At 50.4% G+C, this 26682-nt stretch overlaps 2 protein-coding genes across 4 annotated transcripts; one reads left to right on the top strand and one right to left on the bottom strand.

The window, feature by feature from the left end:
- Positions 1–277: 277 nt before the first annotated feature.
- On the bottom strand, positions 278–12350 carry DNAJC16 (DnaJ heat shock protein family (Hsp40) member C16). Of its 2 annotated transcripts, none has more exons than XM_074848412.1 (14): positions 12095–12350; positions 11102–11168; positions 9830–10160; positions 8807–8991; positions 6812–6916; positions 6057–6215; positions 5547–5677; positions 5003–5186; positions 4641–4823; positions 4312–4388; positions 3746–3826; positions 3546–3644; positions 2984–3154; positions 278–2550 (listed from the first exon to the last, which is right to left on the bottom strand). In XM_074848412.1, the coding sequence occupies exons 1-14, from the start codon at positions 12268–12270 to the stop codon at positions 2154–2156; spliced, it is 2346 nt and encodes a 781-aa protein (XP_074704513.1). In that variant the 5' UTR covers positions 12271–12350; the 3' UTR covers positions 278–2153. The 2 variants fall into 2 exon arrangements, with proteins under 2 accessions (XP_074704513.1, XP_074704514.1); XM_074848413.1 differs by having other exon boundaries at positions 2984–3151.
- Positions 12351–12437: 87 nt separating this feature from the next.
- On the top strand, positions 12438–19983 carry CASP9 (caspase 9). Of its 2 annotated transcripts, none has more exons than XM_074848179.1 (10): positions 12438–12583; positions 13482–13701; positions 14233–14313; positions 14522–14553; positions 15449–15625; positions 16412–16501; positions 17190–17337; positions 17817–17918; positions 18192–18301; positions 19413–19983. In XM_074848179.1, exons 1-10 carry the CDS (start codon positions 12452–12454, stop codon positions 19503–19505), a joined length of 1185 nt encoding a protein of 394 aa, XP_074704280.1. In that variant the 5' UTR covers positions 12438–12451; the 3' UTR covers positions 19506–19983. The 2 variants fall into 2 exon arrangements, with proteins under 2 accessions (XP_074704280.1, XP_074704279.1); XM_074848178.1 differs by having other exon boundaries at positions 17817–17996.
- Positions 19984–26682: the final 6699 nt, after the last annotated feature.

Below are 26682 nucleotides of genomic sequence, written 5' to 3'. Positions count from 1 at the left end.
GCCAGGTCCTGCACAGCAAGCTGCAGGAAGGGCACGAGAGTGCCACGGCAATCGCTCCAGCCAAATGAAAATGAAGTCTAGCAGTGCCAGGCCGGCGGTTCACTCCCCCTCCCGCTCTATTTCAGTGGTACGTGTGCGCCTCGGAAGCTCTTTGGCAGGGAGAAGACCTCGCCTTCCTTCCTTCCTTCCTTCCCTCTACTTTAGTGCCTCGTTCATGCAGCAGCACAAGCTGCGGCCTAGAATCCGCTGAGCTAAAATTAAGTAACCTCACATAAGGTCAGTTGGTAGCATCGTAGCCTTTATTTGGAAGTACATGATACAGGGTGTTTGAGATACCTGTGGTGGTCGAAGCATGCCAATCTGCTCCCCAGGGCGGGAGGAATGCAGCAAGCCAAGGGTTTGTGAGCAACTGGGTCATGTGGGCAGTAAAATGACTTGAGCATTTCCCGATTTCATGGGGGGATCAGCAGAGATTGGCATAGTTATTCCTACTAACTGGCTGCTCTGCTGAGATGGTAACTAAGGCGGCGAGGGCCGAGTGAGCTTTTAATTAACACCACGTGCTCCAGCAAGTGCTCTACCGTTGGGTTCAGAGCCCTGCGGCAACGGCCGCCCCACTCAGCTCCCCGTGCTTTGGCAGTGCTGCAGCCCCACAGCGACGTGCCACAGCGGGGGCTCGGCTCCGGCGCAGCAAGGACCAGCCCGGGCGACGGTGTCTGCCCCGGAGCGGTGAAAAGGAAGAACAAGCCCCACAGGGTTTCAGTCCCAGCCACGAAGAGAAACCCTGCTGCTCTGCTTTATCACTTGAGGAGTGGAAAGCAGCCGCAAGGCTGCTGCTCGCCTTCCCTCCGCCTGAGCGGGCCGCCCCTTCCCCCCACGGTGTTGGAAGTGGCTGTTAGGATCAAGACTGCTAGAGCAAAGCATAAACCAAACCTGCGCTTAACGACTGTTCTAGCTTCACACAGACCTATGAGTTTAAAAAGACAAAAAAACCCCCAACGCACACAAACAAAAAAACCAAGGCAGCAGCCTGCATGTTGAGAAACAAAGGTTTGTGGCAAGAAGGAAACAGGTGAGAGGCTGAAACCAAGCATCTTAAACCCACGCCTAAACCAAAAGGAGTTTCACATGTAAGCGACGGTCTGATGATACAGCACTTCTGGGGCAACATTTCAAGAGTACAATCATCGAAGAATTAGGTTCCTTGATACAAAGAAAGGTTGGTTTGTACTACAGATGTAAGGGTGTGTGAAAGGAGCCCAGACCGACTCCCTAGCAGCTAGGTAGAGTTTCTTTTACACATCTACTGGCTCATAGCAGCTCACGCCTACAATCTGAGGACACAAAGTTATGGCTCTAGGATACATCGTCTAAAATCGACAGAAGCAGAAAGGCATCTGAAAAATCAACGTGACATTTAAATGGCTCAACACCTTTACAGTATTTATGGCCGTGCAAAACCCCTTCCCGGTTATGGTTTAGCTGGTGAAGCTGCACGTGGAACTGTGACACGAGGAGCATGAAACATGCAGATCGCCCACTAACCCGCACCACGGGTGAGTCCCAGCTACAGGTTTGCTACGAGGGAGATGCTCCCGACCGTACTCTAGATCACTTACCCCGGGGAAGGCCGATAAAAGCACGACTGCCTGGTGGGAAGAGGCCTTTCGGAAGGGCAGGGCCTGGGAGGGGCTGCAGGGTCTTGCCAGTGTTACACCATGCACCACGGGCTGAGCACACGGCGAAGGGGAGAGAGAACCACGACCCGACCTGCGTCACCGGCCGCGTTCGGCCCAGACCGAGTCACTGCGGCAGAGAAGTCACAGGTTTTTTTCTTCAACCGAGGTAAAACGAGAGATGGAACGGGGGCGACTCGGGAAGCAGATGCGGCAGGACACGAAGGGAAAAATGGACTTCTTGGCTCTTCGGTAGTACGGCGTCCAAACGCACGACGAGTTGGTGGAGGGAATTTTGGTGCGCTTGGCTGCGCTGCTGGGCTCCAGACGCAGGGAGATATTTTCTAGTCGCTGGCCCCAGGCGAGTTCATCTAAAACCTAAGGTCCATTCGTCACGCTTGTCTGTGTATTCCTGGAAGGAGTTGTCCCTTGTTGTCTTCGTAAAAAGTTTGTCCGTTAGAATCTCTTTAAAACCCCTCAGTCTAGTGCGGGCCATGAGGGGATATAGAACCTCTGTAAGGAACCCTCTAGGAGACGTTCCATCCAAAAGGACAATTTGTGTAATTTGTTTTTAATGGATCTAGATCCCGGGCTGCAGGAGGATTTTCCTCTGCCTTCCGTGGGTAGTGAGGAATCGTAATCCTCGCACGACCCCAGGGTTCCCCCCTCATCCCCTGATCTGTGAGGCTTAAAGAGGCAGAAGTATTTCTTGTGGCCATTCAGAGCCAGGACGTAGCCCGTGTAGTCGCGCTCGAGGAAATGCTTGTCGTACTGGTTTGGGATGGGGGCCGCATCCTGCGCAAACTCTAACAGGTACTCCAGCCATTCCCGGTGCTTGTCCAGGCTGAGGAAGGAGAAATGAAGAGAGCTGCTCCTGGGGGAAGAGCAGAGGAGAAGCAGGATTAGCACGTCTCCCGAGTCAGGCCGGATTCCTACTGGACAGGTAAGTGTTTGTAAACCAGGGCAGGCACAGAGCTGTGTCACCACAGCTCCTTTTTTAACCCAGTTCAGCACAGGTGATGATTATGTAGCGTGCAGCACTGTCATCCTTTCTATTCGTTAAAATGTAGGTACAGCCAAAGCAGCAGCAGCGCCAGACCTGTCCGGCCACCTCCACCTACTACGGCCAGGAAAGGCCGCTCGGTTTTCAGTGGCTCATTGCCACTAATGAGCGCAGAGGCTGCTCTGCTCACCAGAAGTGTTTTCTCCTGGCAATCGAGCCACCACTGCTCCCAACTCGTCATCAGAGCAGTGTTACACAAGTTGTTAAAACAGTAACAGAAACCCAGGAGAGGGCTCCAGCCTACCCTGTGAACGTGTAGACTTCCAGGGCAAACTTCTGGAGGAGGACGGTTTTGGTCGAGTTGGACAGGATCAAGACCACGTTCATGTGCCCCGGCCTCAGGCGTACCAAGTTACTGTTGTAGTTGATGTCTGTTAGCTCAGTCACCTCGACAAAACCCTTTTTGGGAATCCTGCTGCAACAAAACAGTGACTGAGTGAAAGCGGAACGAGGGACCAGGAGCGGCTGAGGATGGGGAAATCGTGAACTCGTTCCCCACCCCCTGTGCCCTGCAGCTAAAGCCAGTTTAATCGGTGCAATGGCCAGACTTGTGTCTTCCTCAGTGAGTCAGTCAGACCTTCACCTTTCCCTGAGGATGTCGTCTGGGGCAAACTCATGGGAATCACTTCATAACTAAGTTTGTGCACCCCTGTCCATGCTGGCCTGGGTCCTGGCTGAACACCGCTCCCGCCCACCTCGCTGTGCCCACACAACGACTGCACTATTCTGGCACTTCTCTGCTGTCCACCTAACGCTCCCCAAGCAATGCTTCAGCAGGAAATTTCTGGAGAAATTAGAGAAGGAACCTGTTACTCTCTTTGCTGAAGCTCGTGTCGTTCTTCTCGGTCTTTGCGGCAGTTTCTTCTTTCTCAGAGGGAGGAGAGTCCCTTGTATCACTCGAATCGCTGCAAAGGAAGGTTATTTTGTGTGTGTTTAAGGCACCAGATTGGATTGAGGTGCTGTTGGCTGGACTGTAAGATCCCCTAGGATCTTGGCGTGCACTCACCTGAAAGCCTGAACAATAACAGTGCCAAAGAGAATGAAGAGCGCAGAGAAGAGCAAGGACAGCAGCGGCATCATTTCTCGCCTGAGGGGAAGATTTGCAAACAGCAATCAGGTCCGCAAGTTGCACGGTTTCTGCTCACATTTCAGTTCCTGTCTGCCTCAAGTAATACCAGGTAGTTTCCCCAGAAACTCAAGCTTGTTTTCTGGGGTCTTAAGGAGGATTAAGATTTTGAGCACTGTCCTGCTCCCACCCAAAAGGAGGAGGACCAAAATGGATGCATTTAAAAATAAGGCTGTGGGGAAGCTGTGAAAAACAACAGTTGATTCGTGTTTTCAGGAATGTAATGTCCATGCTCAGCCTCAAGGCCAGAGTACCCAGTACTCGAGGCAGAAACTAACGTCGCTGTGGTGTCACCGCTGTTCACCTAAATCTTGAGAGAATACAGGCACCTATGTGTTTTGATATGTTCTCAATTCCTGGTAATAAGAACCCAGTTCTAATATGCATCTGAACAAGATAGCAGCAATCCTGCTCCCTGTTGAGACTCGTTAACACCCAATCCATACCAGTTACTGTGAAACAAACTGTCCCAGCAGTCCGAGATATAGTCCAGCACGGAGTAGAGCCATCGGATAAGGAACATCTGTTTAAAAAGAAAAAAAGCAAATGAGAAACCTGCTACATCCAGAGCCCTGACAGGACTCCCACCCCTTAAACAGAACCCTGGGCCGAATCAGCTTCAGAGCATGCCACGAGCTTCCTTCCATGAGTGAGAAAACTTGTAAGAGTCTTGCCTTGGTATTTTAAAATATAAATAATGCCTGTGAATGACCATAATGGGACTGTCCAAAAAGGCAAGGCAGTTGTCAGGCAGATGAAATGGCCAGGCACTTACAGGAGCGAGTTCGTCATTCAAGTCTGCCAGGACAGTCTCTGAAGACAGAAGGCCGGGGTCTATCCTCAGCTGGTCCAGAAGATCCAGGAGGATGAAGTTGTCCTCTTTGCTGCCCTGCCAGGCCTCCTCCAAGGTTTTATAGGCAATCTTCCCTGCGTTATTCCGTCTCTCCAAAATGACCACCTGGACGAGCCAATAACACCGCAGATGTCAGAGAGGAAGGTACTCTTTACTCGACAGATGTTATGCTTCAAATCATCGCTCAGAATTAGGTGTCGGATCGAGGTAAAGCATCCTACATAAAGTGATGCAAGTTAGAATGACAGATGAAAAGAAGGGGAAAAAAAAAAGGAAACCCTCACAGCTGATTTTCCCCGATACTTCTCCTCATCCATCAGCAAGGCGTCCGCAAACTCCGGCTGCCGATCATTATAGATGTGCACAAACTTCAGCGTGTCCTTTGTGTTGGCCACAGCAAAAGTCAGAAACGCCTCATAAGCCTCAGCAAACTTATCGCCTTCTCCGGTAAGTAAGACCACACAGTGCCTAGGCAACACAATGAGATGGAGGATTAGGAGCCATTCTGGATGTGAGAGGAAACAACCGTCCCCTTTCCACCAGCCAGAATGATCCTGAAGAGCCAGAAATCCAATTTGTTTCTTCCAGGCAGCCCGCTCCTTGCCTTCCGTGTACTGAGCTCCCCAGCCTGTCACCCTGTTCCTCCTCCCTTCCACCTGCACTCTGCCCAAGGATGTGCCTAGTAAGGCAGGAAAACTATCAAATGATTCAGATAGCCAGCATGATCCAGTGCAGTTGTTTCCCTTCTCCCTCAGAATCAAACAAAAGGCGGCTTTAGGAGCCTCAGGGAACAAAATGGGGGGGGAAGTGTCACCCGCGGAGCCTTACTTTCGCTGACGGTGAGACTTCTTCACGGGACACAGCTCCTGGAACAGCCTCTGGCTGGTGAGTCTGGCCACCATGAGGAACTTATTCTGGGAAAGGAAGTCGTCAATGAGCTGCTTCTTCATATCTCGTGCCTGGTGAGGACAAAGAAAGCAGAGGTCAGAACCGAGCAGGATGAGGAGAGTAAAGCTGTTGCGACGTTCTTGTTTGAAGCCTGGGGAAGGCTGCCAGCCATCACAGTCCTCGCTGAAATCACCCGAGATGTTTTGAGGCCCTGAGACTGAGAAGTGACCTGCAGCCATCCTCCTCGAGAGGTCAGACACTATAGCTGAAGCCTGCTGAGCTTCCTGCCTCCTCAGGGTCGCTCTCTGCTTCCACAGAAGCCCGAGTTTAAGCTGAGGATGAATGCTCTTACTCTGAAACGTACCACCGACCGACCTCTCATCGCAAGCTCAGTCAGAAAACCTCAGCGTCCATTTCACATAAGCTCTCGGAGAGGGCTCTGAGCAATACCTGCACAACATCAGCGGGCCTGTCGACGTGCTCCTTGAAGATCATCATGGTGGGAGTGTAGACGTTGATGTTGTACTGACTGGACAACTGCTCAGTGCCTCGGAGCCCGACGTACACGTACCCAAAGGACAAGTAGTCGCGGTATGCAAAGGCAGTCAGCTGGACGGGAGGAAAGCACCGGCGCGTGTTTACGTTAGAGAGCAAACAACATTTTCTCCCCCGAGTGCTTATGGAGACTGCTTCGAGAACACCTCCCGCTGTTTAAATGTCACTGGGCACGCGCTGCAAGAGGCAAAAAGCCCTTCCGCTCCCTGGCTGAGCTGCAGTTTGCATTCTCTTAGTCACTGTACAGGAAGCCTCAGTGGATCCACAGCTTTATTTTACAACCTGACATTTTGCATGGTAGCAGGAGTTTCTTAGGAAACAGGCTTTCCAGTAACCCAAATTAGATGTGCCACAAAAATCTCTCGTTACCAATAAAGGTTGGGACGTGCCTCTGTTGCCGCAACCTCCGAAACCCACCCGCACCTTCGCATCCGCTAAGGATGCAGCCCCGACAGGACAGAGAAACAAACTCTTAATGAAGTTGGTCATCTGGCCGTGCCATTTTCAACTGACACAAATCAACTTGCTCTCCCCTAGAACTGGCCAGTATCAGGCATCGGTCTGCCTCTGCTCACAGCAATATCACATTTTCTTTTGGAACAGCTGGATTTATTCGCAAGTCGAGAATGCAGCGATAGAAATCACATTACCTTGTATAATAATGGCACAACTGGCATATGATCAAACAGAAGGACGTGGGGCTTGTTTTCTTTCTTCCAGTTGGAGAGAAAGCGGATGTAGTTTTTATCTGTAATCTTTAAATAGAGTCAGAACGTGAGTTTAACCTTGGAGACGTTAGACACATGCAGTGCTGCAGGATTAGGTGTCTGAATGAGAACTGAGCCTGGAAGAGCTGTCCAGGTGTTACACAAAGCAGACTGTGGGTTTGTCTTTCCAACAGGGATGCCTGAGCTGTGCTTTTTTGATACAGGACATTAGCTGAAACCATCAGTCTCAACCCCACCAACCCTCTTAGTTACTGCACCCTCTGCTGATGCTGTTTCAAGTCCATGCTGATGCCCCTTTCATTCTCCTAACTGTCCATTGGGGCCATATGCTTTATATATGGTGGGAAGCCAAGGCTAACAGGCACCTCTGAGCTCCATCAAACCTGCTCTGTTTCAGCTGCGGTATCTCTCCGACCAGAGGATGGAGATAAAAGGGAGATCACAGCTCATTTAGGGGCCCCCAGGGAGAGGAGCAGACTGCCAGCTCTGCTTTTGATGAGCTGTGGGAGGTGAACTGGCTGCTTTAGCTGAGGAAGGGGACAGCAGACCCTGTTTTTGGGGTGAGAACTCAAATACCTGGAGGATAGCAGGTCAGGTGTCTGTTGGGAATGGCGGCCCTTGCCGAAGACCCCAAGGGAAAATGAGGTGAGGTGAAAAAGGCAGAAGACAGGCAGGTGAGAGCGCGATGGGGGCTGATCCAGCCACAGCGCACTGGAAGGGGGGGTGGCTGCTTTCAGATTTTGCCAGAAATAACTGAGCAAGGCCAAAATGCAGGAATTTTTTATCTAGTAGGAGGTTTTACCAATAACTTTGAAACACTGCCGGCTCCAGTTTCAGAGCTCCGAATCAAAACTGGACGAAACAAACAACAGGTCTTTGGGTGGGTGTTTTAGCACACAATGCCTCCAAGTTGGTCAGTGGTCCTGAGCTTCACAGAATCACAGAATCATCTCGGTTGAAAAAGACCTTGAAGATCCTCCAGTCCAACCATGAACCTCACACTGACCGTTCCCAACTCCACCAGATCCCTCAGCGCTGGGTCAACCCGACTCTTCAACCCCTCCAGGGATGGGGACTCCCCCCCTGCCCTGGGCAGCCCATTCCAACGCCCAACAACCCCTTCTGCAAAGAAATCCTTCCTAAGAGCCAGTCTGACCCTGCCCTGGCGCAGCTTGAGGCCATTCCCTCTTGGCCTGACGCTGGTTCCTTGGCTCAAGAGACTCATCCCCCCTCTCTGCACCCTCCTTTCAGGGAGTTGTAGAGGGCCATGAGGTCTCCCCTCAGCCTCCTCTTCTCCAGACTAAACCCCCCCAGTTCCCTCAGCCGCTCCCCATCAGACCTGTGCTCCAGACCCTGCACCAGCTCCGCTGCCCTTCTCTGGACACGCTCGAGTCATTCAATGGCCTTTTGGGAGTGAGGAGCCCAAAAGTGAACCCAGTCATCAAGGTGTGGCCTCACCAGTGCCGAGTACAGGGGTAAGAGCCCTTCCCTTTGCTGGATGAAACCCCAAGGAAGGAGCAGGGCAGTGAAATCCAGCAGGCAGGCAGGGCACAATCACAGATTCCTAACCTAGGGTAGCTTTCGTACGGCTCTGGCAGCCACAGCGTATTACAGCTGGGAGAGCAGCAGGAGCACAAAGGTGTTGGCATAACGGTGTGGTAGCTGGATTAGCCCTTTCGCAAGGAGCAGTGTTATGGAGCCATGCTGTGCCATTGCTTCCACCAACTCAGGGGTTTGTAGCTGTAACTACAGCTCTTAGAACGTCTCATTTCACCAGCCTCAGCTGGATCTCCTTGTGTTCGTGACACAGATCAGCTCGGGGGCTGAATTAAACAATTACCCACCGAAACAGCTAAGGAGAGATGAATATCCTGACAGATGCGAAAAGCAGCACGTGTCACTCTTACTAGAGCATACCTTTTCTACGAGATTCCCTGGCAGAAGGTTCTCCACGAATTGCCGCAGGTTTTCTCGAATGACAGCGTTGTGGAAGAAGGTTATTTTCCCATTAATGAGCCCTAGTATGGACGGTGTGCTGTGTGCACCTAGGTGATGGGCGAGGCGCCTTTCATACCCAGCATGAACGACTCCGATTCCCACTCCTGAAAAAGGAGAGCGGGTTCACATGAAAGATCATTGATGACCCAAAACAGTAGAAAACTGAGGTTGAAGACCTGTTCCCTTGCCCAGCAGTTATTCATGGGACTGCCCCTCCTAACTCTGTACTTCCCTCCTCTTGCAAGCCTTGAAAATTATATTTAAAACTCACAGCTTTATCTAGGGAGAGAGAACACGCTGTCCTCTGTTGTTCTGTCCACTGGTATTTCATGTGCTACCTTAAAACTTCAAGGAGAAAAGCCTTAGTAAGTGGGGAACTGCACTGCCTGTGTCTCCCGCTGTTGAGTCTACGTGTTTTTATGGAAGAGCATGCAGACAATATTTTCAGGGACAACAAGGAAGCTGGGGGTGGAGGGGCAAGTATAAAATACCCCCTTGGCATCCAGATGTGTTCAGTGAGTTTCAAAACTTGACTGTATGGTAGTGGCCCTAAAGTCAAGGACATATTCTGCAGGGATCTTTGCTTGTCAAAGCCATCCAAGTGCAGGACAAAGAGCAGCACAGCATTCGTGCTGGTGGCCTAAATTCGTGGTGGTGTGGTCAGCCCTCAGCCACGCCATCATTATCATCGGCGTCAGACTAAGCCACTTGCCGTGAGGATGGGAGAAAAGGCATCTTGCCCTTGTGATCTACAGGACTAGTTTTCTCCTCATTTCTAGCATACAGCCTCACCAATGATGATGTCAGTAACACACGAGAAAGCGTTAGGATAAATCCCTGAGGAAATCTACGGATTAAACTCACTCCTCCAAAGCTGAAGGCAATCGCCGCAACCTCGCGGGGTGAGGGACACGCACCCAGCCTAAACGGCCTCATCCTTACCCAGCACCTCCAATTCCTGAGCGACCTCCTTCCACACGGGCTCGATGTGGATGCAGCTGAAACACCAGTCTGAGGTTATTTTAATGAGGTAAGGTTTCTTGAAACTATCTGGCACGATTTCATTGATGTAGTGGGAAAAATGAAGCAAATACTTCTCGTCGGAGGTGTCGCGCCTCTCCGAATTAAAGGGGAAATGGAAGAAGGACTCATCAAAATAGAAGCCTTCGTGGAAGTGGTGGAACTGGCGATGCTGGTGCTGAGAGTAGCCCTGGCTTTCCCCGGCATCTCCATAGCGATCAAAATTTGCCCTCTTTTCCTCATTGGAGAGAATCTGGGAAATAGATGATAGAAGAACTGAAACTGTGAGGGGGAACTGCCCTGACAATAATCCCTTGGTAAGTAACTGCCGCTGCATAAGAACAGGCTCCAAGGGAACGTGCAGCCTTTGCTGTGCATTGAGGGATAAATATTCTGGAAAAGGGAACCATCGCATCGCCTCCAGGCTTGCTGCAGTAAATAAGGGTAAAAAAAGCCAAAGCCCAAAGAAAAGGAGCCTGTAAATCAAGACTGCTGTACCCATTTCCGACACCGATTGCTCCTTGAGCCTGAACGTCACAGCGTCTGAGCATCGACACTCTTTTCTGGAATGGCTTTTGCTGGCATCTACTTGAACAGTGAGGGTTTTCTTAGCACATTGGAAAGCACCAAAAGTTTTACCGAGCAGCCAGAAGCCCCACAGAGAAACTGCATTTTTCAGCTGGAAAATGATGATTTGCTTTTGTTTCTGCGGGCTCAGCTTGCCTGCTGTGGAAGTATCGGGTCAGCCGCCACAAACTGGGGCAGCCACTTTGGAGAGCCACGCAGGAGCAATGCGCAAATAACTACTTATGCAAAAAATAATTTGAAGCGACTAAAGCCCTGCAGTGATTAACGTTGCTTACATCACTCCCAAAATGCTTATGTGGAGGCGTGACACGGACAAGACAGCCACCCAGCTGTGCGGGGCTGAGCGAATACCTGCTCCTCCCTCGTTTGAGGCATTTTAGTGAGAACAGGGCAGACCTGTAGCAAAATATTTGCCAGCCCACGCTGGTGACATCCAGAGGCTCTCTGTTGAGAAAAAAGACTAAACTTTTCTGGTCAGTAGTGTCCACCTCCACAGGGTCAAGCACCTTTCTGTGTGTACACAGAAAAAGCACAAAGCCCCATACAGAAAAATAAGGTCACTTCGCTTTTAACGACAGCACGAGTTTAGCAAGAAGAGCATGTTACCTCGTAGGCCTTGCTAATCTGGATGAATTTGTCTTCTGCTCCCGGGTCTTTGTTTTTGTCAGGGTGCCTACGAGGCAGAACCAGAGGAAAAGAGGGTCAGCAGTTCCCCAGGGGGGACAGCGAGCTGTCAGCCTCCGTTCAGAGGCGAGCAGGACACAGACAGTTAGGGTGTGCAGTGGCAGCACCCCCTGAGGCCAAGATGAAGATTTTATATGCGCTCTCCCTGGCCAAACGTCATCCCAAAACGCAGCACCAGGACGTGTTCCATGTGCCTGCAGCTCTGTCCCTCCATCCGATCTGTCGCCAACAGCCCGAGCCCAGGACAAGGGAGTGTGTATCTTTCCTACCCACAACAGCGATGCATCCCTCTGCTCCCGCCCTACATATCTCCTGAGTTCTTCCTGTAAACCACTTCCCGCCACAGCCCTCGGGGATGTCTCAGGCAAAACTCTGCAGGCTCTAAAAGCTCTGGGTGAGGCTATTTTCCAAGGAAACCCCTTGAGCCTGCTCGTCGGTGTGCACCACCGAAGCGAGGGGCACAACATTTGTGGATCCAAGGCGTTTCCCTCCCACGGCACGGGGGTTGAGTTGCCCTTAGACATCGATGTATCAAACTGAGACTTAGACCCTGGCGTATTAAAGGTTCCCAGCTGATTCAGGGAGAACTTTTTCCCCCGTAGCCAGGCTCCGGGAGGGTTTTATAGTTTGGATTGATAGCGTGAAGGCATCTGCTTGGTTTCAGGATGACTCGTGGCCTGGGAGGAAGACCCGTCGCTCGTCTCGGACCGCCTGCGGAGCCTCGCCTGGCGCGGACAGCCAGGGAGGGTGGCTAATGCCACCACCCAGCCGCGCTACCCGCTCCTCAAACCGCAGCGGCCTAGCTCTGTCAACCGAGAGGACGCGAAACGACACCGCGTGTCTGTCCCACCGTGTCCATGTGTCCGGCCCGCCACGGAGCGGGATCAGAGCCCGGGGCGGAGGGGGGGCACGTACCATTCCCGGGCGAGCCGCTTGTAGGCCTTCTTGATGTCGGCCTGGCTGGAGCTCCGGCCGACCCCCAGGACGCGGTACGGGTCGAAATCCCCCGCCGCCGCCGCCGCCACCTGCGCTCCCAGGGCCGCCAGCAGCAGCGCGGCAGCCCAGGCCAGGCCCGCCCGGCCCAGCTCCATGGCTCCGGCGGGGCGCGGCGGGGACGGACGGGCTCCGGCGCTGAGGGGCCCGGCGAGGCCCGCGGACGGGCCGCCCTCCCGCACCCTGCGCCGCCGCTTCCGGCGCGCCCGCCCCGCCGTCACCATAGAGACGGCGCCGCTTCCGGTCACCGAGGCGAAGGGCCAGAGCGGCGGCGGCGCCATGGAGGAAGCGCAGCGGCGGGCCCTGCGGCGCGGGCGGGCGCGGCTGGTGGCGGCGCTGCGGGTGGCGCCGCTCTGGGACCCGCTCGAGGACCGCGGCCTCTTCACCCGGCCCATGGTCGAGGAGCTGCAGGTGGGCCGGGAGCGGCCCCCGTGTCCCCTCAGCCCCGAGGGAGGACCCCGTGTCCCTTCACCCCGGGGAGCGGCTGAGGGGGTGGCCCCTGTGTCCTCTCACCCTGGTGACAGGCCTAGGGGGGGTGTGGGGTGGCCCCCGTGTCCTCTCAGGCCCGAGGGAGGACACCGTGTCCCTTCATCCGGGAGACAGGCCCAAGGGAGGGCCCTGTGTCCCCTCAGCTCCAGTGACAAGCCCAGGAGGGCGTTGTGTGGGGTGGCCCCCGTGTTCTCTCAGGCCCGAGGGAGGCCTCTGTTTCCTCTCACCCCAGTGACAGGCCCAAGGAAGGGCCCCCTGTCCCCTCACCCCGGTGACAAGCCCAAGGGAGTGGCCCTCATCCCTCCCCATGCCAGGCCCTGCAGGTAAGAGGTGTAAGACCCCCACATCTTGTCCCTTCTTGTCCCCTGCCTCAGCCAGTGCCAGCCATAGGGCTTTCTCCGTGGCTCCCTATCCCAACCTGGTGACAGGCTTAAGGGGCCCCCGTTTCCCTTCTCTGTTACTGGTGACAGGCCTGGGGGTGTCTTACCTTGTCCTGTGCACTGGTGACAGGCTGGAGGGTGCCTGTTTGTCCCCTGGGGACAGGCTGGGGATGCTCCCTCTTCCTCCAAGCCCTACAGTGGGCTGCAGCTGTGTGTCCCTGTGGAGGCAGCAGGTCTTGGTGGTTGGCTGGGGGTCGAGTGGCTGCTGGGGGTCTCTGTGACAGTGGCTGCTGGGTCCTTGTCTCATTCAGCCCGTGCAGATGTGCTCAGTGTGGATCCCTGCATTCGCCCCTCTCTGGGTGCCAGTCGGAAGGGCTGGCCGGGCAGTGAGCCTTGGCTTGGGGTGAACACACGTTGTCTGGGGTTTTTCTCCTCTGCAGAGCGCTGGCAGCCGAGGAGAGCAAGCACGGCAGCTGGTCATCGACCTGGAGACTCGAGGGAAACAGGCTTTTCCCATATTCCTCTCGATTCTGCGGGACACCGGGCAGGGTCACCTTGCAGACATGCTGATTGAGGAGTGCAGATGCTTGCCAGCGCCGCCACAGCTGGTAGACCTGAGGCCTGTTGAGCTGGAATTACATGGAGAAAAGCCGAATAAAAGTAAATATTGAGGGTGCAGTTGTTTTCTGGGCAAACAGCAACATGGGGGGTGGCAGCTGGGATCCCTCTTGTCATGGGTAATAATTTATGAAGTGCTGATCTTTAATATCCAGGAGCATGGCTTGCAGAGGTCACTACACAGAGAATGTTGTGCTTTTCAGTAGTGGAAGCTTTTAAGCTCAGGCTATGTGCTCATGATGTTAGGAGCTTCCTTCTCTGTATTTTTGCACGTAACCTCCATGGTACTTCGGTGAAAATGGATTTTGCCACATCCTTGCCATCTCGCGCTCTGCTGAATCTGCGGGCAGATCCAGCTTGTGAGGTTTTAAGAAGAAACTTTAGTCTGTCGAACCCTGTAAAGAGGAAAACGGACGTGGGAAAAAGGACACAATGTCATATCACAGCCTCGCAGCAGGGTCACTGCGACAGGCGGCTGTGGGCTCAGGTCCTTCTGGGGACCCCACGCTGGTTACTTGTAGCACGAAATTTAAGGGGGAGAGGGTGAGACCTGACTGTCCCGTGTCATTACAGGTGTGAACCTTCCTGAACGTTTGTCCATCCCGGTCCAAGCTGAGAGCGAAAGACCTCGAAAACCTCCCACGCCAGCCCAGGGTAAGCTGTGTCTCCAGCTCTCCCGGAGGGACGGCGTGCCAAACGCTCGTTTCCAGCATGTGGCGGGCTGGGAAGGGGAAATTTGTACATGTTGCTGATGTGTCACGGGTGACAGGGAAGGATTGACATGAATTCTAGGAGGAAGGTGTGTAACGTCTCGTTGTGGGGTGCAGAGAGCTAAATGCTGTGTCTCTGTTGCGTGTTGTAGGTACGGCTGTTGACAAGAGGAACCATGACCTGGTTAGTATTTGGTTAGGCTGAAAGTGTTCCCTGTTAAGCAAAAGCTCCGTGCCTTGTGGGTGACCACCAGGAAACAGCCCTGGAACAGCCGGTTCTTGCTTTGTGTTATCTGAGCAATCCCTCCGAGACTGACGCCGCTGTAACGGGGCCGGTCGGCTCAGAGCAGGTCAGTCATTAGCCAGCTCCTCCTTAAGATTACCGCAGCTATAACACAAATAACATAAAACTAAAGCTTGCACTTAATTTCCGAAGGCACCAAGTCACGTGTTGTCTGCAAAGTGGTGTTTAGACTTTGTAGTCATGGCGTTGAGACACAGACGGCAGGAAAACAATAATGAACACGTGCAGCATGCTTTGGTGCGTTGGGAAACGCGCAGGGAAGGAGTATTGTGAATGTGTCTGGAGCTGCATTCTGACAGCCTGAGGGAATAGTTTGGCTGCGTACGCGCGAGGCTCGTGGCTGTATCGGTGCAGGTGTTTGGGTAGCCCTCATCAAATTCCTGTGGTGCTGTCGTCGATGGTAAAGCTGAGTCTCCGGGAGATTTATCTGCCTGTTCTCTTGGCTCCTCGTGTGGGCTTTTGTGGTGAGGTTTGATGAGGATGCCTAAAAAAACTCCCAGAAACTTCAACTTGCCATCAGAGACGCTGCCGATAAAGAAGCGACCGGTTTTCCGCAAAGGTGGTCCCTGATTCGACAGGTTGTTTTGTGTTCTCTGGCTGCTGATAACAAGATGCGTGTGGAGAATGGATGCTTTTATCTGTCCCTAGGCCTGGAGAGACGAAAAAGCTGCGAAATGAGCTACTTTAAGGACTCCCGTTCCTCATTGTGTCCCGCTGGATTAGCCAGCAAGCGCTCCAAATAAGAGGGTGTTTAATTGCGACGTGTGCCTGCCAGGTTTACGAGCTGAAAGCAGACCCGTGCGGACACTGCCTGATCCTCAACAACGTCAACTTCAGTAGAGACTCAGATCTGTCGACTCGGGACGGCTCCGACGTGGACTGCGAGAAGCTGGAGAAGCGCTTCAAGGCCTTGCGCTTCGACGTCCTGACTCGGCGGGATCTGAAAGCTCAGGTGAGGCCGGCCGTGTCCAGCTACCACAAGGTGAGCCCCCAGAAGCAATGGGAGCGTGTTTTGGGATGTTGGGAGCATGTTTTGGGATGTACCCCTGTGCCAGCAGCGTGCCAAAAGCCCCAGCCTACGCTCCACAAAGAAATAATCAACTGCTCGCATCCTCTTATTTTATTCTTGTGCTGCAATTGCAGCAGGAGAAAAGGACCTTGCACGTTTTCACCCTTCTGCCTGAACTTTGATTCCTGGTTTGTGATTTGTAGGGAAATCAGTGAGGCTGTATTTCTGTGATAGCTCTGACAGCCTCTGTGTTGTGTGCAGCCGGGGGTGTGATTTGCCTGTCTGTACAGTCCTCAGCTGTTACTCGAAGCGGCGCGGGGAGCTCAATCATCCAGAGCGGCCGCTGAAAGTAAAACAAGGTTCTCTGCTCACCCACTGGCCCCTAATCAGCAGCAGTGCACTTCAGTGGATAAATCATGGGGAAGTGCGGTTTGTTTTACGTTGCTGTGTTATAAAGAATGCAGCGAGGAGAGAAATCAATGTAATTAAAACAACCACAATGTTAAATAAGGGCAGAACCGCAGAAATACTCGCTCTCTGCTGGTGGCTTTTGCTGCCTGTATGTGTGTGTGTGTTGTCCTGCTTCTACCGGACAGAAAGTGGCAGAGATCTCGACTGGATTCTTCTGAGCGGCGCAGCTGTGATAAGACTGATAAGAGCAGGGCCCAGCAGTAATCTGAGGCTGAGGAACAGTTCAAAAAAACTCTGACCCTGACGTTTTTCCTGTAGGACATGGTTTCAGAGCTGCGGAAGCTGGCGCAGCGGGACCACCGCACCTTGGACTGCTGCATCGTGGTCATCCTTTCCCATGGTTGTCAGGTGGGTCCGTCGCATCGCTGCCTTGGCTGTTCAGGCAGCTGCCTGCCTGCGGCACGGGGACAATTCAGGCAGGGTGGGAGGGAAGGGGACTGGTCTGTCGTGATGGATCTGATGGTCGTTGTGCTGTCGCAGGACGTTGCAAAGAGTGATGCTCTCGTATCTGGGTTAAAGAAAACAGGAACTTCTCCAGTGTAGTCTGACCCAGTGTTGCCTGTGACAAGCGTTCTCTGTTTTGGAAGTTGGGGTGTGTAATTCAGCACTGAATGATGGGCAGAGAGCGACGGGAGGTAGCACTAACCCTCATAGTGTGGTCCTTGAGTCCTGCCTGTTGGTCCAGCTCTGATGGGGGAGATGCTGTTAGTAGTAAAGCCTATTTATCACAAGCTAGAGGCCTCGAAGGATGAGGAGAGGAGAGCAGTTGTTAGGAAAATGGTGCCTGTTACACGCCTGTTGTCCCAGAGGATGAAGAACGCTGTGGTGAGGGAGGAGTTGGATTGCTGGGTTTTGATGTGTGTCAAACGACTCCTGGGCGCCCCCTCACCCTGACGTGGTGCACGCATGTGCACAAACGTGAGGAAGTGAGATTTGTTCTGGTAACTTTAGGCTACAAAACACCCAATTGGAAAAGTGCTGCCTTAGAGCTGGCCTCACCTTCTGCGTTACTAGCTCCTGGATTTTCCTCTTGCAGACGAGCCATATTCAGTTTCCTGGAGGCATTTACGGAACGGATGGAAAACCCATTCCAATAGAAAAGATTGTGAACTATTTCAATGGGTCCAATTGCCCGAGTTTGAGAGGAAAACCCAAACTCTTCTTCATCCAGGCCTGTGGTGGAGGTGAATCTTTGTTTTGGCTCCAGTAGTGAATCAGCTGTTGGGCATAAGCAGGCTTCAGAGACATGGTTAGGCTTTGGCTTCTTGTTCCTTTTTTGTTTGTCACCTGTTTCTCCGGCTGTCTTCTTGACTCTCAGCCACACATTCTTCCTGCTAGCGTGGGTTGAATCCAAGGGCTCTCATAGGAGGGCAGACCGACCTGGAGATGCGGGATGGAAGGAGGGGAGTACCTGCAGCACACGGCTGCTGAGTGGCTGCTCCAGGTCTTCAGCCACGAGGTTAGAAATGAAGCACAGACCAAGGGCTTCCGCGTGAATCACCAGTGCCTCCGACTCAACCAGTGCAGCCAAAGAGACGGAAAGCTTTATTTTGTTGGAGGGCCTTTATTTTTTTTAAAATCTTTTCTTAACAAGAGAATGTAAGACCGTTGAATGGTTGGGTAAGATGAATTTCAGGGATTGTCTTGTTGCCGCTTTTTGCAGAACAGAAAGATCGAGGCTTTGTAGTGGACTGTGATTCGCCCAGTGACAAAGCTCCTGGACGTTCTTTGGAGTCAGACGCGAGCCCTTTTCAGACTCCATCAGGTAACGTGGACGAGCCGGATGCCATAGCCAGTTTGCCCACACCCAGCGACATCTTGGTCTCCTATTCAACTTTTCCAGGTGAGATAGCCCACACAAATCCTTTGTTGGCTACAGTGGAATTAGCTAACAGAGTCGAAGCTTCACAGCCAAAGTGTCGGGGCAGTTAGGGACAACTGGCTCTGCTGGAGATGGCACCCAGGGAGCGACAGAAACTCTGTGAGACGAGAGCAGAAGACTGGCTTTAGCAGAAACGTTCTCATTCTTTCTCTGAAGGTTTCGTCTCCTGGAGGGAGGCGTCGAGTGGCTCATGGTACGTGGAAATGCTGGACAGCGTGCTGGAGCAATATGCCCATTCAGAAGACCTGCTGAACATGTTACTGCGGGTAAATGTCCTTTTTTCTTGCTTTGTGTAGTCATGAAAGGGATGAAGGAAGCAGTCAGAGCTGCAGTCAGGGCATGGAGGGCTACGCTTAAAAAAGGAATGAGGATATTGAGCATTGGGTTTATGGATTGGCTAATTGCTGTGGAGAGGTCTAGTTGTGAAGAAAGAATATGGCCTCAAACTGCCAAAAATCACTTTGAGGCTTCTCTAGTGAAAAGTAATCCTGAAAATAGAGGCTTTAATCTTTTCCAAGGAAATCGATAACAAATTGCATAGCTTGTCCCATCCTCAAAAGTCCAAGCTGATGGGGCCCGGGACTGAGTCCGGGCAGATCACGCCCTCAGGGAAGACCCGCTGGGTCTCTCACGCTTGGAGATCTCCACGAGTGCTCCCCCGCCTCTCCCTGGTGCTGCTGTGACACCGTGGTAAGTCTGGAGGAGCATCTCGCCCTCAGGAAGCTGATGCCAGATGTTTGTGTTCACACATCCTGTGAGTGAGGAGTGCAGGGAGCGTGGAACCAGTGTGGCTAATAAACAGCTTCTTTGCGTGCCCTGTTGGCTAGAGAAGATTGTCAAAGTTGGGGACAAGCATAGGTACTTCTAGACACTTTTACTGTTCTCTGGGGGTAGGGGAAGAGTCTTATGTGGAGGTGGCAGGGGAGAGAGGACCTACTTTGTTGTTGTTTTCCTGATGCCACGGTGCTTTTTCAGCATGTGGTGGCACTGCAGCTTTTGATTTCAAGGGAGTAGTGTGAGACCCTCTCTCTGCCAGTTGGCATTCGGTGCAAGGGAAGTGACCTTGGGGGAGTGACAGACATGTCTGGAAGAAAATGGGTGGAAAGAGAATTTGCTTTTAAGTAAACACCCAAAAGGAAAGAGAGGGCGTTGTGGCTCCTGCTGAGAAGCACCCTCTGGAGACAGTGGTGGCTGGTGCAGCTGGAGTTTCTTGAAAGGTTGTTTTTCCTTGAGTCCCCTTTGGTTTTGCCAGTGAAAATGTCTCATTTTAGGAGACCTGCCTGCTCTCCTGGCCCACAGGCCCATTCCCCAGCCTTGTCACTGTGTCCTGATGCACGAGTCAGAAAAGCTCCACAACCACTCTCCTTCTGTTCTCAGGTGGCAAACGCTGTCTCTGCCAAGGGGAGGTACAAGCAGATGCCGGGCTGTTTCAATTTTCTCCGTAAAAAATTCTTCTTCACGTGCAAATGATGGGTGGGCTCCGAGATCCCTGCCAAGCATGAGAGTTACTTTCCTGGGGCCGGATGAAATCGGCGCCTGCCGTGATTCAGCGTCGATGCTCCCGGTGGCGTTTGTCTGTCTGTCTTGAGAAATGTAATCTGTGAATGCTGCCCTTGCTGTGAAGCAGTGATGGAGGCTGGCGCTGTGCTGATGGGAGATGGTAGGCACGGAGCAGGGATGGCTGAAGAAGCCCTTTTGCCAGGGCAGGTGCTGGCCCGGAGCCTCCGTGCTCGTGGAGGAGAGTGCCTCTAGCTCGCTGTGACATGGCTGTGCTCAGCCTCCAAGTAGTTTTTTTTCAGTGATTGCAATGTTTGTGTCCTTTGCTCCCTGGGTAACTGATGGATAGAATCAAGGGCTGGTGCTTCAGTGGAATGAAATGATTTTTACAATTGATATTTCTCATTTTCAACAAAACGCAATGAAAAAAAATAAAATCTTTTGCACTGCATTCCGTTGTCCGTTCCGTCTTGTGGATGCCATTTCAGCATCTCCCGAAGGCTTTTCTCTAATGGGAAGAGCAAGAAAAACCTTGCTTGAGTAATTTTTTTAGCCTCCTGCTGTTACTGGTAGCATTTCCAGCGTGGCTGTGGCAGCGTATGGAGGAGGCAGCTCGCGTCCTTTCGAGGAGCCGATCAGACACTGAACGGGAGTTACAGCAGGAAACCGAAGAGGATTCCTTTGGCTAGGAGAGCCGAGTCAAAGCACTCACCCTGGTGAGCTGCTGGGAGTAGCTGCGGTGACGGTTTGGGGTCAGAAACCCTGGGTGTATGTGGGATTTGGAGGGGAGAGCATCCGTGGGGAAGGGAAGCGTCGGCGAGCTGCTGTGCCAGCTGCACAGAGCCAGGACAGGCTGGGGAGCTGCGCGTGCGGCTGCCTGGCCTGTCTTCATCACGCTGGGTGTTTTATGCTCTCAGGAAGCCGTGCGAGGGTTTCAGATCGTGCTGGGGTGCGGAGGGCTGCCGGCAACCATGCAGGGAACCTGTGGATCTCCTTTATTTTATTTTTTTTTTGAGCATTTCAGGTGCTTTGAGGCAGTTCAGCGCTGCCAGCAGAGTGATTCTCGGCCCTGGGTTTGGGTTTAACTATTTTTCAAAGGGTGCTGGGGTTTGAGCAATGGCAAAAGGACATGAAAACATGAAACTTTACCTAGGTTAAGTGGAGAAGAGAAGGAGGAGAGAAGGAGGAGAGAAGGAGAAGAGAGAATAAAACCACTAGCATGAAACTAGCTAAGACCTTTTTAAATAAGAAAAGTTCTTAAGTTTTTCAACAACATAAGTCACACACTTAGTTCCAGTAAGTGTAAAACTTCAAAGTTCTTAGGTTAAAAGATCTTGAATTAAGAATTTAAAACCTTTACCTTCTACTTGAAGATTTTAAGATCATAAACATTTAAAAAAAACAAAACTCACTTCTTTAAACTGTAGGTTTAGGGTCTTGAACTAAAAGTTAACCTAGATTAAAAGTTCTTGAACTGTAAGACTTCTTTAGTAACTTTAAAAATTAGTTATACAGCTAGTGTTAAGGTACATTCTAAGGTCTTTTTAATACAAAAAACTTTTAAAATGTCTTCTATTTCTTCAAGTTTAAAAACCTGTATCTAAAACTTAAAATCTTGACGTTTACACTTACAAAGTTCTTTCTACTTTTAAAGTTCTTCTAAGACCTTTACAAAATTTCAGGTTACCTTGCTTTTTAAAGTTTATATAACTTCTAAGATGTTAAAACACTTAGGTTTTTAGTTCTCAAAGAACTTTTAAGAGGTTCTTTAAACAAACACACTTCTTAAAGCTCTTTTAGAGGTTTAACATACACCTCTTTAAAACAGTGTTTAACTGAAAGTTAGGACCTTAGTGTTTACTGTAGTGTTTATAAGGTCCTAAAGTTATTGTGCTTTATGCACTTTTTAAACCTCGAAGTGTTTAAAGCCTTAAAGACTTTTGAAACAAAAACAATGTAAAGTTTCAAACACTTAAAGGTTTTTTTTAGTGTAGGTCTTGTCTTACGTAGTTAACAGTACTTCCTGAGTGTTACCAACAGTCTTAATACTTTGTAAGTTCCCAAGTAAAGTGTGTTATACACTTAACACTAGCTAAGTTCTTGTGTAATATTTTAGGTACTTTGAGTTGAACCAATGCAAAAATTTTAAAGGTCTTTTTTAAGCTCCCAACTGTAAGATTATACAACTGAAGTTAAACTAATCGTACACTCAAACCTAAACCTTATCTAAGTGTTGAGTGTTAAAGTTCTAGAAACTTTTAATGAGTGTAGTTCCTACAGTTTAAAGTTCTATAAACTTTAAAATATTAAGTGTAGTTTTAAGCATTTAAAGTGTAAACTTTAATACTTACTAATAAACTTTTTATTAATACTTCTAGTCTTACACTAAAAGTGTAGAGTATAAGACTGTGGTTAAAGGGCTTGTACAAAACTGTGAAACACTTGTACAATAGTCTGAACTGTATAAACTTTAGCTATAGGAACTCAGGAAAAGTGTATAATAATACTTAAGTAAACTATTTAACTCTTAAACTCTATAGAAGTAAGTATTGAGTATGAGTTTAGATAAAAACCATTTCTTAGAGGGTTCTAATGTAGTTATACAAAGGTTTTACAACAATGTAAAATAACTTCAGGGACTTCAAAAAAAGGCCTTGAACCTCTAGGGACTTAAAAAAATTCTTAAACACTCAAACTAAACTTTTCAGAGTTTAACAGCTCTTTCATTTTTAAGGTCTTTTTAGGAGCTTTAAGGTCTTTCGGAGTTTGTGTAGAATCTAACACTTTTAAAAAAGCTCTTTTTACATTGTCTCCAAGTTTTTTGTTTAAGTCTTCCACTCAATCTACAGTAAATTTTTAAAACTAACTCTCTTTTGAGTTTGTAAAAAGACCTTTTTATGAGTTTTTGAGTTTAGATCAAAGAAAGTATTGTACAAGAACTTAAAACCTTTTATGGAGTTAGTTTAAAGAACTCAAAAAAACCTCTAAACCTTTATATATATTTTTAGAGAGTTATACAAAAGTTTGATTACCTATAAACTCAAAAAAGACCTCAAAGTGTTTAATCAAACAAGTTAAACAGGTGAGTTTAACTTTCTGAGCTAAGACGACCTCTACAACTCATAAAAAAGTTCCTATATCTAAACTTAAAGTGTTAGAGTTACATTTAGTGTTTAAACAGGTGTTTAGAGGATTTTTAACAGGAGTTTTTAGACTAAGCTTAGGAGGCTAAACAAATGTTTGAAGCTCTGTAGAGTTTATTAAAGTGAGCTTTTTAAAAATGTTTGAGGTTTTTCTTAACTGTTAGCTTTTTAAAAAAGAGGATATTTTGGAGTTGCATTAAAAGAAGAGTTTTTTTAATAATTTTTTAAAAGCTCAAACATAAGAGTTTTTAAAAACATCAAAGATCTGTTTTAAAAAACTCTCCTCAAAAAATATTGCCATGGCTTTATAAACCTGCTTTATAAAACCTACTCAAAAACTTTTTCCAAATGAAAGCTCTAAACTCTTAACTTTTAATGTGGTTTTTTTTTACTGTTATAGCTTAAAAAACAGGATTTAATAAACTTTTCGAGAGTTGGGGTTTTTTTTAACCTCTAGAGGTACAACTAAAGCTATAAAATGTACAGAGTTAAGATGGTTTTAATGAAATATTTTATTGATCTCTAGAGTTAAATCTGTACTTTTTTAGTTGTTAAATCTTAGAACTTGACGTTTTTAAACTTCTAAAAAAACTTTACAGTTTAACAACTAAAGTTTTAATGTATTTTTATAACTAGCACTTATGGTTTACTTTCAATCCTAAGTTTTCACTTTCACTCAAACTGCAGATTTTTGTTGAAATCTACAGTCTAGGTTAGAAATTAATCTAGAAAGATTAAGAAACTCAAAAAAATCAACTGTTTAAATACCAAAATTTTATTTAACAGTTATCCCAACTTTAAAAAAAAAATATAATTGTAAGGATGTGTAAGGTTTAAGCTCCTAGTTATTTAACTAGTTAAAACTAAGTAAAAATGCAGCTTTTTTTTATTCACATTATAAACCTTTTTTACCCTTTAACAAGATTTGAAAGGTTAAAAACATGTTTTTCCTGCACGCCTCAGGTTTACAATTTTTTTCAAACCATGTACAAGGTAAGTTTCAAAAGTTACCTCCAATTTTTTTCCCTGATGTGAAGATTTGGATATGAAAAGCTTGTTGCTTTATACACCGTGTTCTTAGTGTAATTCACATCTTTACGCTCGACAGCAGGATCAGAGGGTTCACCATTTAGTGCTAACGCTTCTTCAACAGTGACCTGTGCTACGCTGGTCAAATTTGTACCGTGCTGTCTCCAACTAAAGCATTAAGCTTTACTGCTTGGCCTAAGGACACCTGTTGGGCCACGTAGCTTCTAGGCCTTCACCTAGGTTTTTGGCTAAAGTGCAAAGCCTTAGTGTGACAGACAGCAAGTTAGAGAAGCCTACTGTGGTGTGTGACATCGTGTCTGTGCACTCAAATTAAGCTTCCAGTCTGCTGAAAAATTATGTACTTTTCTAAAAAAAATTATATAAGCACGTGTGTGTGTTGGATGGCCAAAACTTAGGCCTTCATTTAACACTTCAGACTCACATACATCTTCTCTTCATGTGAAAAGATTAAAACAGCCACCTGTCATGTTACCGTTGGACAGTGTAAGGCCAAAGGCTTCAAAAGCACCAGGTTGGCAGTTTAACGTCTTTAAACACTGCACAGTGTGACAATAACCCTTTCATAGTTTTACATCAGATTGCTATGCTATCCTCTTAGCCTGGGCTGCTCAAATATTTGCTCTATCCAGCCTAACAGGGTAGCATTACCCTACCTTTTAAAGATCTTTTTTCCCTTTAGGTGTCAAACTTGTGTTAACTGTCTCACATTGTCACCTGCTTCTGTGTGACCCCTCGCCTCTCTGGGTCACCACCAAGGGCAGCATGGAGAGGCAGGGGCCAGAGCTACGCATTTCCTAATAAAGCTGAGTTTTGGTGCTACGTGTCACTGTTCTACAGCCGCACAGAGAGCACACACCAGGGCTCTACCTGCTACAGGGTACAGGTTTCTTTACCAGTCTCCTTCCAGACCACCCAAGCCTACAGTGCAACACTGATGCCCATCCTTGCTACAGCACCCTGTGTCCTGCCCCTGTGTCTTCCCCCTGTCCTGCAGCCCCATCCTGAGCGAGGTGTGCTTGGTACCCAGCTCCTGGTGTCCGGCTGTCTCAGAATCCCAGAATCATCTCGGTTGGAAAAGCCCTTGAAGATCCTCCAGTCCAACCATGAACCTCACACTGACCGTTCCCAACTCCACCAGATCCCTCAGCGCTGGGTCAACCCGACTCTTCAACCCCTCCAGGGATGGGGACTCCCCCCCTGCCCTGGGCAGCCCATTCCAACGCCCAACAGCCCCTTCTGCAAAGAAATCCTTCCTAAGAGCCAGTCTGACCCTGCCCTGGCGCAGCTTGAGGCCATTCCCTCTTGTCCTGGCGCTGGTTCCTTGGCTCAAGAGACTCATCCCCCCTCTCTGCACCCTCCTTTCAGGGAGTTGTAGAGGGCCATGAGGTCTCCCCTCAGCCTCCTCTTCTCCAGACTAAACCCCCCCAGTTCCCTCAGCCGCTCCCCATCAGACCTGTGCTCCAGACCCTGCACCAGCTCCGTTGCCCTTCTCTGGACACGCTCGAGTCATTCAATGGCCTTTTTGGAGTGAGGGGCCCAAAACTGAACCCACTCATCGAGGGGCGGCCTCCTCTCAGAGGGAACAAGAAAAGACACCGACACCGTGTTTCTGGCCATGCTGCGCTGCTTTATTCACCACCACTGCGCACCCCTCAACAGCTCCCACCTTGTGCCCCACAGTGACCCCCCAGCCACAGCATCTCCCGGAGCTGGTACAGGCATCCCTTACAGTGGTACAGTATTTCTGACATGTTACAGGCACACGCACAGTTACAGCAGCAACGCCGTGGTGCTCAGCATCCCCTCGACACATCCCCTGCCCCGCTGCCCAGTCCCTCAGCCATCTCCACCTGGCACACACCGCAGGGGGAGGGTGGCACCCCACCTTGCTCTACTTCACCTACACCGCCTTTAGTTCCCACCCCAGGCACCGCCGGTCCCACATGAGCACCCCGACCACCCAGCCCCGCTCAGCACGCGGGCACTGCACACAGGGCATCACCCAGACCGGCCTTTCATACCCGGTGGGGTGATGGGTACAGCCCCTTCGCTGTAGCACCCTGCAGCACATTTCCAGACCCTCCAAAAACTTTCCAACCCCATGCCCCTCTGCCCACTAAACCTCTGGCTGGGCTGGCAAGGGCTGCACCGTCCCGGGAGAACCCCACAGCCCTGCCCCACGCTCCCGCTGGGCTGGTGCCAGGTGTCAGCGTTGGTCGCCACTCCGGTGGTGGCACTTGCTGGTCCGCTGACAGCACGACCCCAAAGCTGGGCGCCATCCATCCCATCCCCTGCCGAGCTCAAGGCGCTGTGTCCATCTCTGCTCGTCCTCCTCCTCCTCCTCCCGCCGTGCTCCGGCAGCCGCAAAGAGACGACGGTGCGGTACCACCGTCACCTCCCCGAGGCTCCAGCGAGGTGGGTGGCTCTCCTCGGGGGGGGTTACGGTTCGGCACCCGGCCGCACCTCCCAGGCAGCCTCTTCACACCCACTCCCATCAACACCTCGTGCCCTGGCAAACCCCACAGCTCCCCCATGGCAGCCCTAGCTCCTCCCAGGGACCCCACAGGCTCCAACCATGTCCCCTCGAGCCCCCCACCCCAGACCAATCAGCCTCCCTCAAGCTCCCAACCCAGTTCCCTCAAAACCCCCATTAAAAATCAGCTGTCCTCAAGTAGCCCAGTGCCAGCAAAATCCCCTGAGACATCCCAGGGCCAGCCAAGTCCCCAAAAGCATCCTGTGACCTACCAAGTCCCCTAGAGTCCCCCAAGGGCCAAGGAGGTTCCTTAGAGCCCCCCAGGACCACCTGGCCAGACCCCAGTCCCTCTCCCCCCAACCACCAGCCACACCTCAAGCCCCTCAATGCCATGGGCATGGCTCCCACACCTCCCCAAAACAGGGGGGCAGTTTGCAGGATGGCTGCCCTCCTCAGCCTCCCCAGGACCCCAGCCAGCCCCGCT

This window comes from Strix aluco, chromosome 22 (genome assembly GCF_031877795.1).
Source record: "Strix aluco isolate bStrAlu1 chromosome 22, bStrAlu1.hap1, whole genome shotgun sequence".
In the NCBI taxonomy this organism is placed as follows: Eukaryota; Metazoa; Chordata; class Aves; order Strigiformes; family Strigidae; genus Strix; species Strix aluco.
Note: the sequence above shows the minus strand (reverse complement) of the source record. Positions and strands in the feature narration are given on the sequence as shown.

Excerpts from the sequence above, each read along its gene's own strand:
- DNAJC16 (XM_074848412.1), bottom strand. The coding sequence starts at position 12,270 with ATGGAGCTGGGCCGGGCGGGCCTGGCCTGGGCTGCCGCGCTGCTGCTG. Across the intron at positions 11,169-12,094 it reads AAGCGGCTCGCCCGGGAATG|GCACCCTGACAAAAACAAAG; the intron begins GTACGTGCCCCC and ends TCTGCCTCGTAG. Across the intron at positions 3,827-4,311 it reads AGTTTGTTTCACAGTAACTG|GCGAGAAATGATGCCGCTGC; the intron begins GTATGGATTGGG and ends TCTTCCCCTCAG.
- CASP9 (XM_074848178.1), top strand. The coding sequence starts at position 12,452 with ATGGAGGAAGCGCAGCGGCGGGCCCTGCGGCGCGGGCGGGCGCGGCTG. Across the intron at positions 13,702-14,232 it reads TGGAGAAAAGCCGAATAAAA|GTGTGAACCTTCCTGAACGT; the intron begins GTAAATATTGAG and ends GTGTCATTACAG. Across the intron at positions 16,502-17,189 it reads TCCTTTCCCATGGTTGTCAG|ACGAGCCATATTCAGTTTCC; the intron begins GTGGGTCCGTCG and ends TTCCTCTTGCAG.